This window comes from Aythya ferina (assembly GCF_964211825.1).
Source record: "Aythya ferina genome assembly, chromosome: 14".
In the NCBI taxonomy this organism is placed as follows: domain Eukaryota; kingdom Metazoa; phylum Chordata; class Aves; order Anseriformes; family Anatidae; genus Aythya; species Aythya ferina.
Window position 1 is genome coordinate 11,728,191 of NC_140312.1, and position 13,677 is coordinate 11,741,867.

Genomic DNA, 13,677 nt, shown 5'->3' on the forward strand with positions numbered 1-13,677 from the left:
TCTTAATACACCGCGGGGACCAGCGCTGCATCCGCGGGGTAACACCGGCTCCCGGGGCTCAGGGGGCAGCTCTCGGTCCGCCGCGGGCTCCCCCCGCCTTTAACGCGGCTCCGGGGCCGCGGCGGGGAAGGGGTTAAGCGGCGGCCGCGGCTGGGGCCGGCACTGCGGTGCCGAAACCCCGGGGGCCCCCCCCCGCCGCCCCCAAAACTCCTTGGAAGTGCAAGGGGCTCGGAAGGACGAGCGCGGCGGGTGGGCGCCGAAGGGGGTCTGCGGGGCCATGGGGGCCGGGGCAGGCTGCGGGCGGGGGCAGCTCTTCCTCCCCTCCCTCCTCCTCCTCCTCTTCCTCCTGGCCGCTCCGCGCTCCGCGGGCGGGCAGCTGCGCTACGCCGTGCCCGAGGAGCTGGAGCACGGCGCCTTCGTGGCCAACCTCGGCGAGGACCTGGGGCTGGACGTGTCCACGCTGTCGGCGCGGCGGTTCCGCATCGTGGCCCGGGCCGGGGCCAGGCAGCACCTGGAGGTGAACCTGGAGAACGGGATCCTCTTCGTGAACGAGCGGATCGACCGGGAGGAGGTGTGCGAGGCGGGGGGCACCTGCCTGCTCCACCTGCAGCTGCTCGTCGAGAGCCCGCTGGAGCTGTACCGCGTGGAGGTGGAGGTGCTGGACATCAACGACCACGCGCCCACGTTCCCCTGGCAAGAGTACGTGCTGGAGGTGGCCGAGTCTGCCGTGCTCGGTGCCCGCTTCCCACTCGAGAGCGCCCAGGATCCTGACGTGGGTACCAACTCGGTGCACACCTACCAGCTCAGCCCCAACGGCTTCTTCTCACTCGAGGTGCAGACGCGCAGCGACGCCAGCAAGTTTGCAGAGCTGGTGCTGGAGCGCGCCCTGGACCGCGAGCAGCAACGCACGCACCGGGTGCTGCTCACTGCTCTCGATGGCGGCATCCCCAGGCGCTCAGGCACAGCCCACATCCTCATCACAGTGCTGGACGCTAATGACAACGTGCCTGCCTTCGATCAGCCCTCATACAGAGTGAGCCTGCCTGAGGATGCCCCTGCCGGTACCCTGGTCATCCAGCTGAATGCCACTGACCTGGATGAGGGTCCCAATGGGGAGATCGAGTACTCCTTCAGTGGGCACGCACCACCCCGCGTCCGGGAGCTCTTCCGTGTGGAGCCCCGCAGTGGGCAGGTGCTGCTGAAAGGACCCCTGGACTATGAGCGGGCAAGCCTCCATGAGCTCTACGTGCAAGCCAAGGACCGCGGACCCTCGGCTGTGGCTGTGCACTGTCGGGTGCTTGTGCACCTCCTTGACGTGAATGACAACGCGCCAGAGGTGACCCTCACCTCTGTGTCCACGCCTGTGCAGGAGGATGCCCCAACAGGCACCGTCATCGCGGTCATCAGCGTTCTGGACCGGGACTCTGGGGACAATGGGCGCGTGAGCTGTGAGATCAGCCCCAACGTGCCTTTCGAGCTCCGCTCCTCCTTCCGCAACTATTACACCCTGGTGACCACAGAGGCGTTGGACCGGGAGGTAGTGCCTGAGTATAATGTAAGCATCACAGCACGGGACATGGGCTCCCCTGCCCTGCTGACCCGCAGCACCCTCACCATCCCGGTGTCCGATGTGAATGACAACGCCCCACGCTTCCTCCAGCCCTCCTACAGCGTGTACGTGATGGAGAACAATGCACCAGGAGCCTCCATCTGCTCCGTCAGTGCCTTGGACCCCGACTGTCAACAGAACGCCTATCTGTCCTACTCCATCGCTGATGGGCACATCCATGGCATGCCAGTGGGCACCTATGTGTCCATCAACTCGGACAGCGGGCACATGTACGCCCTGCGCTCCCTGGATTATGAGCAAATCCGCAGCTTCCAGATCCAGGTGCAAGCGCAGGACGCAGGCTTCCCCCCGCTCAGTGCCAACGTCACTGTTCACATCTTCGTGCTGGACCAGAACGACAACGCTCCTGTCATTGTGTCCCCCATGCCACGCAACGGCTCTGTGGCTACCGAGCTGGTGCCGCGGTCAGCTGGGCCTGGCTACCTGGTGGGCACGGTGTCAGCAGTGGACGCGGATGCAGGGCTGAACTCCCGCCTCTCCTACCAGCTCCTCCAAGCCACCGACTTCACCCTCTTCAGCCTGGCGCCGGACACGGGCGAGCTGCGCACCCTCCGCTCCTTTCTGGAGCAGGACGCAGCCCGGCAGCGGCTGGTGGTGCAGGTGCGTGACGGGGGGCAGCCAGCGCTCTCAGCCACCATGTCCCTCCTGCTTTCTGTGGTGGAGACCATGCCTCAGACTCTCTCTGACTTCAGCAACTTCAGCCTCCCCCCAGAGGACTCTTCCTCCTCCCCACTCACACTCTACCTCCTTGTCTCCTTGGGCTCCATCTCCTTCACCTTCCTCCTGGCCATCCTCATCCTCACAGCCATTCGGTGCCGTGGAGAGCAGCACTCCTGGAGACGTGGCTGCCGCTGCTGTCCCAGGCCCAGGTCCTCCCCTGATAGCCTCAAGACATCCAACCTCACAGCACAGCCCACCGCAAACACAGCCGCCCACCTTGATGTCCCTGATGGTGGCCCCCCGGGCTACTGCTACAAGCTTTGCCTCGGTCCCGAGTCTGCCCAGAGCGACTTCATGTTCCTCAAACCCTGCAGCCTGCCCCGCAACAACGAGAAAGGCCCCGGGAACCTGCCGGCTGCTGGGAAGCAATCCTGTCCCGGCCAGCAATTCCATGTCTCCAAGCAGGTAAGGGGGGCATGCTGGGCTCACCGAACTCCTCTGGGACCCCTGGTCCCACCCCTGAGAGGTCTCATCCCTAAACCTGTGGGAGAAAACAGGCACTGATTTACCCAGAAGAAAACTGGTACCTTTGATCAGTGCAGGAATCAGGATTAGGCTGTGGGAACCCTCCACTGAGCCTTCCCCCATGGGTGCAACCACCAGGGGAAGCTAGGCTGGGGTGAGAGGAAATCTCCTCCCCACCACCTTTAGCATGCATGAGAGGCAATGGAGCTGCACTGGTGCCTGGGGATGGGATGGTGGAAGTGGCATCTCCTTTGTGTCAGCAATTTGCCGTGGGACACCTCTCTGCTTCCCCCATGCCAGTGAGGGGGCCATAGTGTCCCAGGGCAGGACCAGGGGCCAGTCCCAGCCCCACTGGCACTGATTGTGTCCCGATTCTGGCACCCAACCCCTGGGCCGTGCCACTGGGGAGGGAGTGGGCAGTTCGGGGAGAGATTTTGATGTCAACATTTGTTAGGTACTGAAATGAGGAATGTCTAATTTTCATGATGAGAAGCTCTTCCCAAAACACGATTACAAGGATGGAGTGATGAGGCATCTAATCCACTTATATCTGACTTAATAAAACAGCCCTTCCAAGGAGAGCACAGGACTCTGCCAACAGGCTCCCCCTGTGCTTCACCTTGCACTGCTGGACTCACTTGTCTTAACGTGTTAATGGGACTTTCCCCTGGTTGTTTTCAGCCCCCCAGGACACTGGGTGTGCAGACAATTTCTGAACCTCTCACCCTTTTGTGCCTGAGACCCAGGTTAAGCTGTCATCACACCTGCAGGAAAGGTTTTTAAAAGTAACAGAAATAGGAGAAGCCCTGCTCTCTTCTCAGAAGGACAGAACTTGGCAATTGAACTCCCACAGGTGGAGAGCAAGTGTCACCATCTGTGACAACCCCAGTGTCTCAGGAGGGCGGAGAAGCCTGGGAGCAAGCAGACTGGATCAGCTGTGCCTCAGTTTCCCTGTCTATAAAATGGGAGTGTGCTGCTGGCTTCCCCACAAAAAGAGGGCAGAGAAGAGACAGGGTCTTACCCCCCTGCTCACTGAAGATTAAGAGTTGTTCCCAGTAACGCATCTTCCCCCTCTGTGTTTTGCAGGTCAAGCAGCCCAACACGGACTGGCTGCCCCCCAGCATGCAGCGACCTGCCCTGAAGAGGTACCAAACCCAGCGGGTGTGGGTGGAAGGGGATGTGGGGACTGGGAGGTTCTCGCTGATGCAGCATTGAATTGGTCTCTTCCCTTTAGCTCCCAGAGCCTGGAGGACATGGGGGAAATCCGCAGAGCCCTGCAGAAGGAGCATGAGAGGCTGTGCACGTTGGTGACCCCTGTCTCCGGTTAGTGCTGGGGGTCTGGGGTGGGGAAGGCCAGACCCACTTGGTGTCCCTGGGCAGAGATGCAGTGGCCCACGCACATCCCTGCTCCTAGCAGTGTGCCCAGGGATGCCCAGGCCCCCGGGAAGGAGGGAGGGTGGTGACACATGGCTGTAGGCTTGCATCCTGGGACAGACGTGTCCTGAGCAGTGGCTGTGCCCTCCCCCAAGCCAGTCTCACCCACCCCTTTCTTCCAGAGTTTCAGAAGGCCTCGGCAGGTGCCAACAGCATCTGGGCACCCCAGCACAGCCCCTTGTACCCGGGGCACATCCCGGCCCTGGATTATCAGCACAACGTCTACATCCCCGGCACCCCCACTCTGCTTTCCAGCAAAGACGGGCCCCTTTTCCCAGGCCGGGAGAACAGAAACAGCTTCTCCACCTTTGGCAAGAGGAAGAAGATGACAACTTACTGCGACATGCCTGACAGCGTGGTCATCAACAACGACCTGAAATAGTGACCAGTGCTGGGCCTGGATCACCTGCATTGTTTCAGCTGCTGGGTCCATCTGCAGCACACAGCTCCACATGTGGAACACCTGGGAGTTTGCAGGGCTGCTGAGATGGTGGCTCACCAAGGTGTGGAGAAAGGAGCAAGAGACTGGGAGAGGGTAGGGCAGGGGGAGCGGGTGTGTTTCTCCCATCTCCTTCTGCAGAGCTGCTGGCAGCAGGTGCTGCTGGGGGTCCGGACAACCAGATTTCAGCAAATCTGCCTTGAGTTTTCCCATTCCTATCCATCTCTGTAAATGTTGTCACTTTTTGTCTTGTCTGGCTGTGTGAATATATTGAGCTGCATGCCTGTATTTCTGCCCCAGGAGGCACGGACAATTTGCACAGACCAAGCCTGGTCCAGGCAAGCCTGGTGCTACGAACGAGGGCAGCAACCACTGCTCTGCCCTGAGACCCAGCGGGATGCATTGCATGTCCAGAGCACAAGTTGGTGTCTGGCTTCTCCAGAAAGTGAGTGCAAGACCCAGCCATTACAGGGGCTTCCCTTTAAACCATGACCTGACACTAGCAGGGCTGGAGACCAGAAATCCAGGACACAGCCAAGCCTTGCTCTGAAAACAGCACGGGATGGCCAGAAGAGCTGTCAGTATAGGCAGCTGAGAGATGCACAAGATGAGGCTCTGCTGGGTAACTCTCTAGCCCAAGGCAACCCCATGTGAAAGGCAGAGTTTCCAGACATTGGAGGGGCCCAGCACAGCAATGGGTCCTCTCCCCTTCTTCTGCCTTCACCTGCAACTCGTTTTTCTGAGCGCCTCGGACAACCGCCTTGGGGCCCCACCTGCACAGGACACATGCCTCCCACTGCTCCCTGCTCCTCTTCAAGGTCTTCTACCAGGCTGCCAGGAGCCCTCAGGGGCCGGACTCCAGCCCCAGAACTGTCTCTCCCCCACCCTGCTCACCCCCCACCTGTCCACCCAGTCTGTCTGCCAGCGTTGCCAACCGCTCACCTGTCACCAACCCATCTGTGCAGAACATGACAGCTCTTTCTAGACCAAGTTTGTTTCACGGTGTCTGATTTGTACCAATAAATTGTATTTTAATAGCTCACCCTGGCTCCTGGCTGTCCCTGAGCCCCAGCTGCACCCCATGCAGGGGTCATGGCCGAGCTGTCGGAGCAGGGCTCTCAGCTCCAGCACACGTGTGTATCCCTCGGGCCCCCTTCACTGCTGGAGTGGCTCATGAGAGCTCATTTCATTCACTTCACCCAGAGGCTGGGGGCTTGAGGTCTCCTCTCTGTATTCAGGAGCACTTTGGGGTCACGGCCAGGCATGGGCGGAGAGTCATTAAAGGTAACAGAGATGCCTTGAACTGCTGGGGATAGGGGCTGGATCTGGTAATGGCTTATTGTTATTATTGTGCATTGCTTTCTATGGCTCATTTGAGCTTTCCCCTAGATGCTTGCCACCCACCAGCTTGCCACAAGAGCAGCAGGAATGCAGGAGGAGATGTGTGTCTGGGGTAGGCAACGAATGGGAACAGGCAAACCTGTATCTGCTGGGGGGCTCTTGGCTGGGTGGGGGAAGGAGCTCACCTTTGGATGAGGTCCTGAGAAGGTCACGCTGTGGCTGTCCTCCTCCTACCACCTGCTTGCTCAGTGTTGGGCTTGGGGAGGCTGCAGTGTGGCTTTTGGGATTAACCCAGAAAAGTCCTTGTCTGCAAGCAGGTAATGTGCTCTCTGGTGGCGGCGGGGGCGGGCAAGAACTTGTAAAGGGGCCCTTGGGAATCAGAGCGGCAGGAGGACCGGGCTTTGGACATGAAAGAGACAAGGCTGCTGCTGGTGGCTTCAGTCCCAGCTCACATCTGCCTGTCTGTGAGCAGACTGAAGATTCCCTGTCCCAGTTAGAAGGTAGAGTGAAGGATTTGATGCTGCCAAGTGGATTCTGCAATGGCCTCTGCAGTGTGTTAAGGATAAAAAAAGAACACAAAACAGCTACTGCCTGAGATCCTGTACTGCATTAGCCTGTTTCACTGCTTCAAAAGACAAGAGAATTATGCAAAGTGATACAATAAAATTAATAACAGCCTCAAGAAGTAATAAAAACATCAAATGGACTTGACTCCTTGAGGGAGCAGCAAGCATCTCCCTCTCCCAGATTAGCTCTGGTAATAACTTCCCTGCCATTTTCAGGTGGTGCTGGCTGGGTGTTAGGAGAGTACTGCAGCCCCTCTGCAACTCATGCAAACAATTTACTTGGTGTGTGAGCCCCACAGCACCCAGGATCTAAAAGAATGCATGGAGCCATTGAATTGGAGTCACAGGTGATGGTTCCCAAAGGGAGGTCTCAAAAGTTAGCACCTAAGCCATAGGCATTGGAAATGAACAGTTAGCACACCTGTCCTTGGGAATTCATAACCTTTGCCACCTCCCCAGGACTGTGTCACTCTCCAGAGCATTTCATTGGCATCTCTTTTACCCCTACCAAAGTTAAACCAACCATCAGGAAGTCGCCTCCCTCCGCTCTCCATTGCTCTGGGACATCCTCACCCAGGAGATGTCACAGGTACACATACACACACACATCTGTGCCTCTTGCTGATCCCTGGGTGGCACCACAGCTCGGGGCAAGTATCCTCCAAACAGTGTTTGGGGGTTAGCACACCCCTGGCCCAGGCCCCAGCACCCCTCTTCCCTAAGCATCTCTTGCTACTTTGTTGGAGGAAATCCTGCACTAACATTCTTCAATTTCAGTCTCTCTCCTGGATCAACATATCAATGAAAAGGACAATAAAAAGGGATTTGCTTTAGTGGAGGTAGCACTTAAACCTAACTACAACTGCACTGCTATGCCTTCCTCAGAGTGTATGCTTGGTCAGAATGGTCGCTCTAAAGCATCTTCCTCTGATGATCTTCCATAGGGACAGGTCGTCATTAAAAATGCAAGGTCTTTGCCCTGCAACCAGTTATTTTTACAACTTTTCCTGTGCTTACACTCCTGCACAGTTCATGAGCATTAGCTGATTTCTGCAGCCTGGTAATGCACTGGGCACGAGAGCTGCTTCAGAGACATGCTCAATGCTCTCTATATGCTCTACTCATACCTCCCAGCTCTCTCAGAGATCCAGAGGCAAATCTGGCTTTCAGGGGCCTGCCAACCTGCTTGAGCTTTGCTTCTACAACAGTGGGAAAGCTGCCATGTGGTGCAGTTGGCTGCAAAATGCTGCAGGCCATGTTAAGCAGGCACATCGTGCTTCTGGGCAACAGCACAAGTAGGGCTTTCTTTGTGCTCTTGCTATTGCTGAGTAGACTCTTAGGTAGGAAAGATTACTTACTTCTTTGTAATGACTTAAAAGTGTATAGCAGAGAGATGAATCTAGAGGCAGAGAGAAAAGTGGTCAGAAAGGACATGGAGAGGCTGGTGCTCAGCTCTGCCCAGATCTGCAGTGCACGGAGTCAAGCCACAAAGAGTAAAGCCCCAGGAAGCCCTCATGGAGATCCAGCACTCGGCTGGGTCAGGTGGGGTAGAGCCAGGAGCGTGTGTGGTCTCAGCTCCCCAGAGGGATCCGTGTCAGCAGGACAGACCTACAGTCCCCGAGGACCAGGGGGTGCACTGACCTTGGAGGGGTCTGGATCCAGTCGAAGTCCATGGCACTCAGTGGTTAATTCCAGGCTCTGGTGATGCTATGCCTTCATTTTCTTTTCTTCTGTTCTGACCTGGAGAAGATGCAGAACGATCATTCTTTAATTTAGTCAAGAATGGGTCCAGGCCCTTCCTGATTTCTTTTCAAATTGCCTCAGTGTCTTAAATATCTCCCTGGACTCATCCTACAGAGCAGCCCGCTGCTCTTGGCTGCACACACACACACACCTCTTTTTGTTTGCAGAAATAAACACCCTCTAGCTTTTGTCATAATAATTTAGCCTCTGCCACTCTGAAAAATCATCTGCATGATTGTCATGTGTTGATTTTCTCTGCTCCTTTGCACCTTTTCTTTCTTTCTTTTTTTTTTTTTCTTTCCTTTTTTTCTTTTCTTCTTTTTTTACTGCTCTGAAAACATCAATTTCTGCCTCCTCCGCAGAGATCAGATGAAGAAACCGGCCTGGGCTAAGTGAGGCTTTTGCCTCCCCAGCTTCTGTATAATGTGTTTTCAATCTAAGTGGTGGAAATGTCACTGACTCTGTTTGCAGCGTTCACTCAAGTGGAATTAATGTTTCTTGTTAGTGATAATATGACTTAATCATCTTAATCATTTTGAGACAGAAGCAGACACCTTTGTGTATTGAATAACTTATGACACACTGGACCAAAAAGCACAAAAGAAGGCTTTGAAAATAAATTAAATATGACCTCTAGTACAGCCTGCACTTCAACTAATGATTCCTCTCCCATGCAATTCAATGATTTACAAATCTTACATTTGAATAAATGATAGATTTTTGCATGTTTTAAACAATAGCAGCAATTTTTATTTCAGCATTTGGAATTCAAAGTGTTTCTCCAATGCCAGGAAGCAGGGTAAACATGTTCATGTTAAACGGATTGAAAAATAAAACATTTGTGCAGTCAACCATCAGAAATACATCAAGAGGATCTGGAGGCAATTGTGATGAGATATTTATTTTAATTCATTGCTAGGAATACCTACAAAAACAGGTGAAAAAAATGCATTGGAAGAAATGAAGTGAGAGCAAAGATTCTCAGAAGGGTCTCTAAGGTCTTCACATCAAATCTGTTCATTCCAGTAATGTCTACAACAGAAATGTCATCAAATAGCTCCAGAAATGTCTTATCATACATTTTGCCTGCACAGAAAATAAATCCTATTTATACAAAGGAAAGAGAAGAAGAAAAAGCAACCGTCAATCAAGAAAAACATAATGAGTATTAGCAGGATTTCAGATAGGCCAAGATGTAGAGAGTCTGTAACTGAGGGCTGCATGTGAAATACGAGAGTGGGGTTTAAATAGCTATGTGAACCCAGAGAAAAGATGAGCTGTCTAAATTGGTTCTGTTCTGCTGCAATGAATCATTGGATGTCTGTATCCAAATTTTTCCCTAAAAAGCACTGGAGTTCACTGTGGTGCAAACAATAAAGCAGATATCTCTAGGGGGATTTGTTTCAACCCAAGTCTATCTGCAATTCAGAGGTCAGTTTAGACTCTAGCATCACAGAGACATTTAAATTTCTTTCTGCAAGTTTCAGGGGATGGAGGGGGGGGAGAGGGAGGGGACGAGGACAGTTGCCTGAACTGCTAATTGGGTTAGGTTGAGTTAATGGTGTTAACAAAGCAAACTTTGCCATGAACTTTGCCCCTCTTGCTCCTGCAGTGCTCAGTGCTGTAGCGCCCCAGCAGGTTCAGGAGTGTCCCAGTTTGCAGCCTTCCTTCACCACAAGGATGCTCTGCTCCCTCCTGTTAATGAGGTATTTCCAGACAGGTCACTTGTTGCAGTCGGGGCTGCACTATCGCTAGCCTGTCCCAGGCCACTGGTTTTGTTCTGTGCTCCCTGCACACCATTTCCACATCTTCTGCACTTCCCTGGAAGCCTGTGACTTACTCTGTGGGACTATCCCACCTTTTTCTAAGCCCACATCAATTTATAATTTCATGAGTCTCCTCTTAGTTCTCATGTCCATTATTTCTTGGTGTTTTAGCTAAAAGAAAAATTTTGTTTTGGTTTGTTTTCCAAAATTTCAAGGACCCTAGGATTTATTTCTTGTGTCAAAGAGACATTCTTGTTTTTCATCCAGCTTATTGCAGCTCTTGCTCTTCAGTTGTTCACTCTGTATTGACTAAATCTCCAAATTTCCCCTGAGTGCAGATGGAACAACTCTACCCAGCTCACTTGAATACATACACTTTCAGTGATCCAAACATGCAGAGTTTGATCTGGGGCTGAATCTCATCCCTAGGATCCCACTTGTCCCCAGTCTCTTCCTTAACTATCATTTATCAGAAGTGGAGATAAAGCCCTGTGTGTACAGCACCTGTCTGTCACCAACATTTTAGCAGAGACCAGAGGAACAGATCTCCTATTTGCTTTGAGTCTCCCCTAGAAAACCAAACTTCAGGAATGCAATCGTGGAATCAGTTGCTAAAGGTAAAGCTTTGTTTTTCTGGTGCCAGGTGATGCAATGTTATACTCAGTTTGCTTTCCTAAACCTGCTTTCTTCCCTTTAATTTCCCTCTGTAAAGCTCTCTGAGAGTTGCCCCAGTATCTACAGAGCTCTTTAGCCAGCCCTGAATCCTTTTCCCACGTTCCCCAGGAGCTCTCTTGGCTGGTTATGCCACATGGAATGAGCCATTTGATGCCATCAGTGCCTGTCAGATGACATTCACCGTGACTGTCATGTTCCTTTGATGTCTGGACAGCCTTCAGCTTCATCCTCCCTTCACTGCTGGGTCCACACTCATCCCTGCTTTCCTGCCTCTCCTTTCTTTTGGCTCAAGTTTTACAGCTGCTGTTGTTTCCTAGTGAGGCTGGATCAAACCTAACTCTGCTTTGAGTAGGAGGCTGACCTAAAGGCTGCCAGACATCCCTTTCAGCTTCAGTAATCATGTGAATCCATGAAGACTCCTGCAACCTGCTAAATCCCTGGTGAAACTGTGCCACTCACATGTCACCCCCCTGCTGCACCCCACCACCAGCACCCAGTCAGGACAGACACATCCTATCTGCTATGCTTGTGTCTGATGACCCTCTCCTGGGCAGCACGGTGCTGTCTGCACATCTCCCTGAGGTGGGGGTCAGCTCCTCGTATATATTCTGTGGTTTCACAACTTTCCTTCACCAGTTCAGTGACTTACACCCCAGAAGTGTCACTACTCATGATAGCTGCTGGTGACCAGAACAGAGGCCTGGGGAGGGAGGCTTTGCCTTGGCACGGTCTGACGACCCTGAGCCATGCCACAGGGAGCTCTGTGCTGGGCATCACTGCTGACCAGCAAGATGCTTCCAATCTTGCAAGGCAGGAGCCAGAAATTCACTTTTGCTCCTCTTACCTTGGAAACCAGTAAGGGCAAGTTAAAGGCTTTGTGTTAGCTATGCATTCTTTACAAAGATTAAAAATAAATTAAAATCTGGGATCAGAATTGTGGGGTGGGACAGTCTGGAAACATGATGTAGACCCTCATGTCTTCCCCCAAGGAAGGGGAAGCAGTGTCTGCTGCAGGAACGAGGAGGGAAGACCACTCTGAGAGCCACTTGTAAAAGGGTCGATTTTGCTGGCATGGAGAAGTTTCTTTGCAAAAAGACCTCCCTGTACAGATAGTAAATGGAAATGGAGTGAGAAATGAGCACAGCAAAACATCACTAAAGTTTGCTGCTGCCTGCAGGGGAAATTCAAGTTAAAAAGATTAAAGCAAACAAACAACAAACAGACAACCTCCTTTCCACGTAGATTACATTGCTGGAGAAGCTCTGAGCCCTGCAAGGCATAAGAGTTGCCTGCCTTAAGGTTCCTTCCCTGGGGACTCTGCCTGGGATAGCTCCATCCATTTATCCCTGACTCCTGGCATCTACATAACACACTCACAGAGAGAGTTATTAGTTTAATTTTCTTGTGAATTACAACAGGGGCACAGAGAATTAGAAAGGACTTTTTTTTTTTTTTTTTTTTTTTTTTTTTTATTATCATTACTTTTTGTTTTCCAGTTGAGAGATTGTAAATGAGGCTATTCATCCTGCTAGCATCAGTAGGGACCCAAACCCAAGCCTTTCTGGAGTAATTGGTTTCTGATGAGCAATCGCTTGTAAAACCAATAGCAAAAGCAGGAAGCAAAATATAAATTCTCCCTCTACATGCCGAGCTTTTCATTAGGTTTGTGTGTCTGGCCTCTTTCTGGGATTCGGTGGAAAAGCCAAAAAGTGGTAAACAAGGCAGCAGCCTAAGCCTGAGAAGGATCTTGTACGAGCAAAAAACTGGGAGAACATCATTGTCCAGCGCCCCTGGGGACAGATAAAGCAGTCACAGAAACTCTCAAGCTACATCTTTCCAAGCCAGAGAGAACAGATCTCAGAAGCATGTTTCCACGTGGGGCAGACCTTGATGCAGTGCTGCCCAACAGAGAACAAAAGACTGAAGAAGGCAAAGAAAAATTAGAGACCAGGGACAGGTGTCTGAGCTGCACATGGAACCAAGGAGGGCTGTCTGGTGGAAATTTGCAGCCTTTGGTATCCTGCATATGCAAAATATAATGGACCTTGCTGTTTGGATTTGTTACAAGGGTTGAGACTGTGAGTCTGGCTTCAGTTATCTTTTTTTTTTTTTTCCTAGTTCCAACTGAGGAGGCTGCTAATCTGCCCTGGCTTTTGTTTCCCTGATGAATGCTATGGTGCTTAAAGCTTGATCTGTTTATTTATTTTGGTGGCAAATTACATATCAATCCAGAAGCAGCTTTCAGTGTTTTCTAGGTTGGGATTACGAGACTCTTGTTCATTGGCTTAACTGGATTGCTTGCTGCTTTATTATTCAGTAAAATCTGTTGGCACACATACAGCTGGTTGTTGCCTTAAAGACGAGTGGAGAATAGCAGGGCTGACAAAGACAGAACATTTTTAAACTCATGTACACAAAAAAATATTTCACATGCACCAAAAGAATGATGTAGGCATATTTTTAACAAAGCAAACAAATAAAACAAAACCCTCCAAACAAACACCTTTTTTCATGTTTCTGATGCTGAAAGCTGATCCCAAGGAAACCAACAACCAACAAGTAGTCAGATCACTGATTAGACCCAGACCTGGGCAGCCAGCTTAAAGCAAAGAGGAGTGGAGCAGGTGATGCCCAGCCATCTCTTCCCAACTCCATTCTGTGATTCTGTGATCACAACAGGTCAGCTTTTCACTTTTCTTCACCCTATAGTGATGGAGGTGTCATTGTGGCTGCAGCAAAAGCTCAGACAATACAGAGATTTCCATATTTCCATCTGATTTGCTTGCAACATGTATGCCAGTGCAACACTGTGGAGCAGTCAGATAAACCAGTCTCTGCTTATCCCATTTGCAGCCAAGCTCTACAGGAGTCCTGGATGTACCCAGTCCTAACCATGCC

General features: G+C 51.9%; 1 protein-coding gene across 1 annotated transcript; it reads left to right on the forward strand.

Moving 5' to 3' along the window:
* Positions 1 to 277: 277 nt before the first annotated feature.
* On the forward strand, positions 278 to 4,720 carry LOC311444615 (protocadherin-10-like; the record flags this gene model as incomplete). The annotated part of the gene is made up of 4 exons (XM_084535896.1): positions 278 to 2,755; positions 3,902 to 3,960; positions 4,050 to 4,138; positions 4,372 to 4,720. 4 exons carry the CDS (start codon positions 278 to 280, stop codon positions 4,629 to 4,631), a joined length of 2,886 nt encoding a protein of 961 aa, XP_084392022.1. The 3' UTR covers positions 4,632 to 4,720.
* Between the last annotated feature and the right edge of the window lie 8,957 nt (positions 4,721 to 13,677).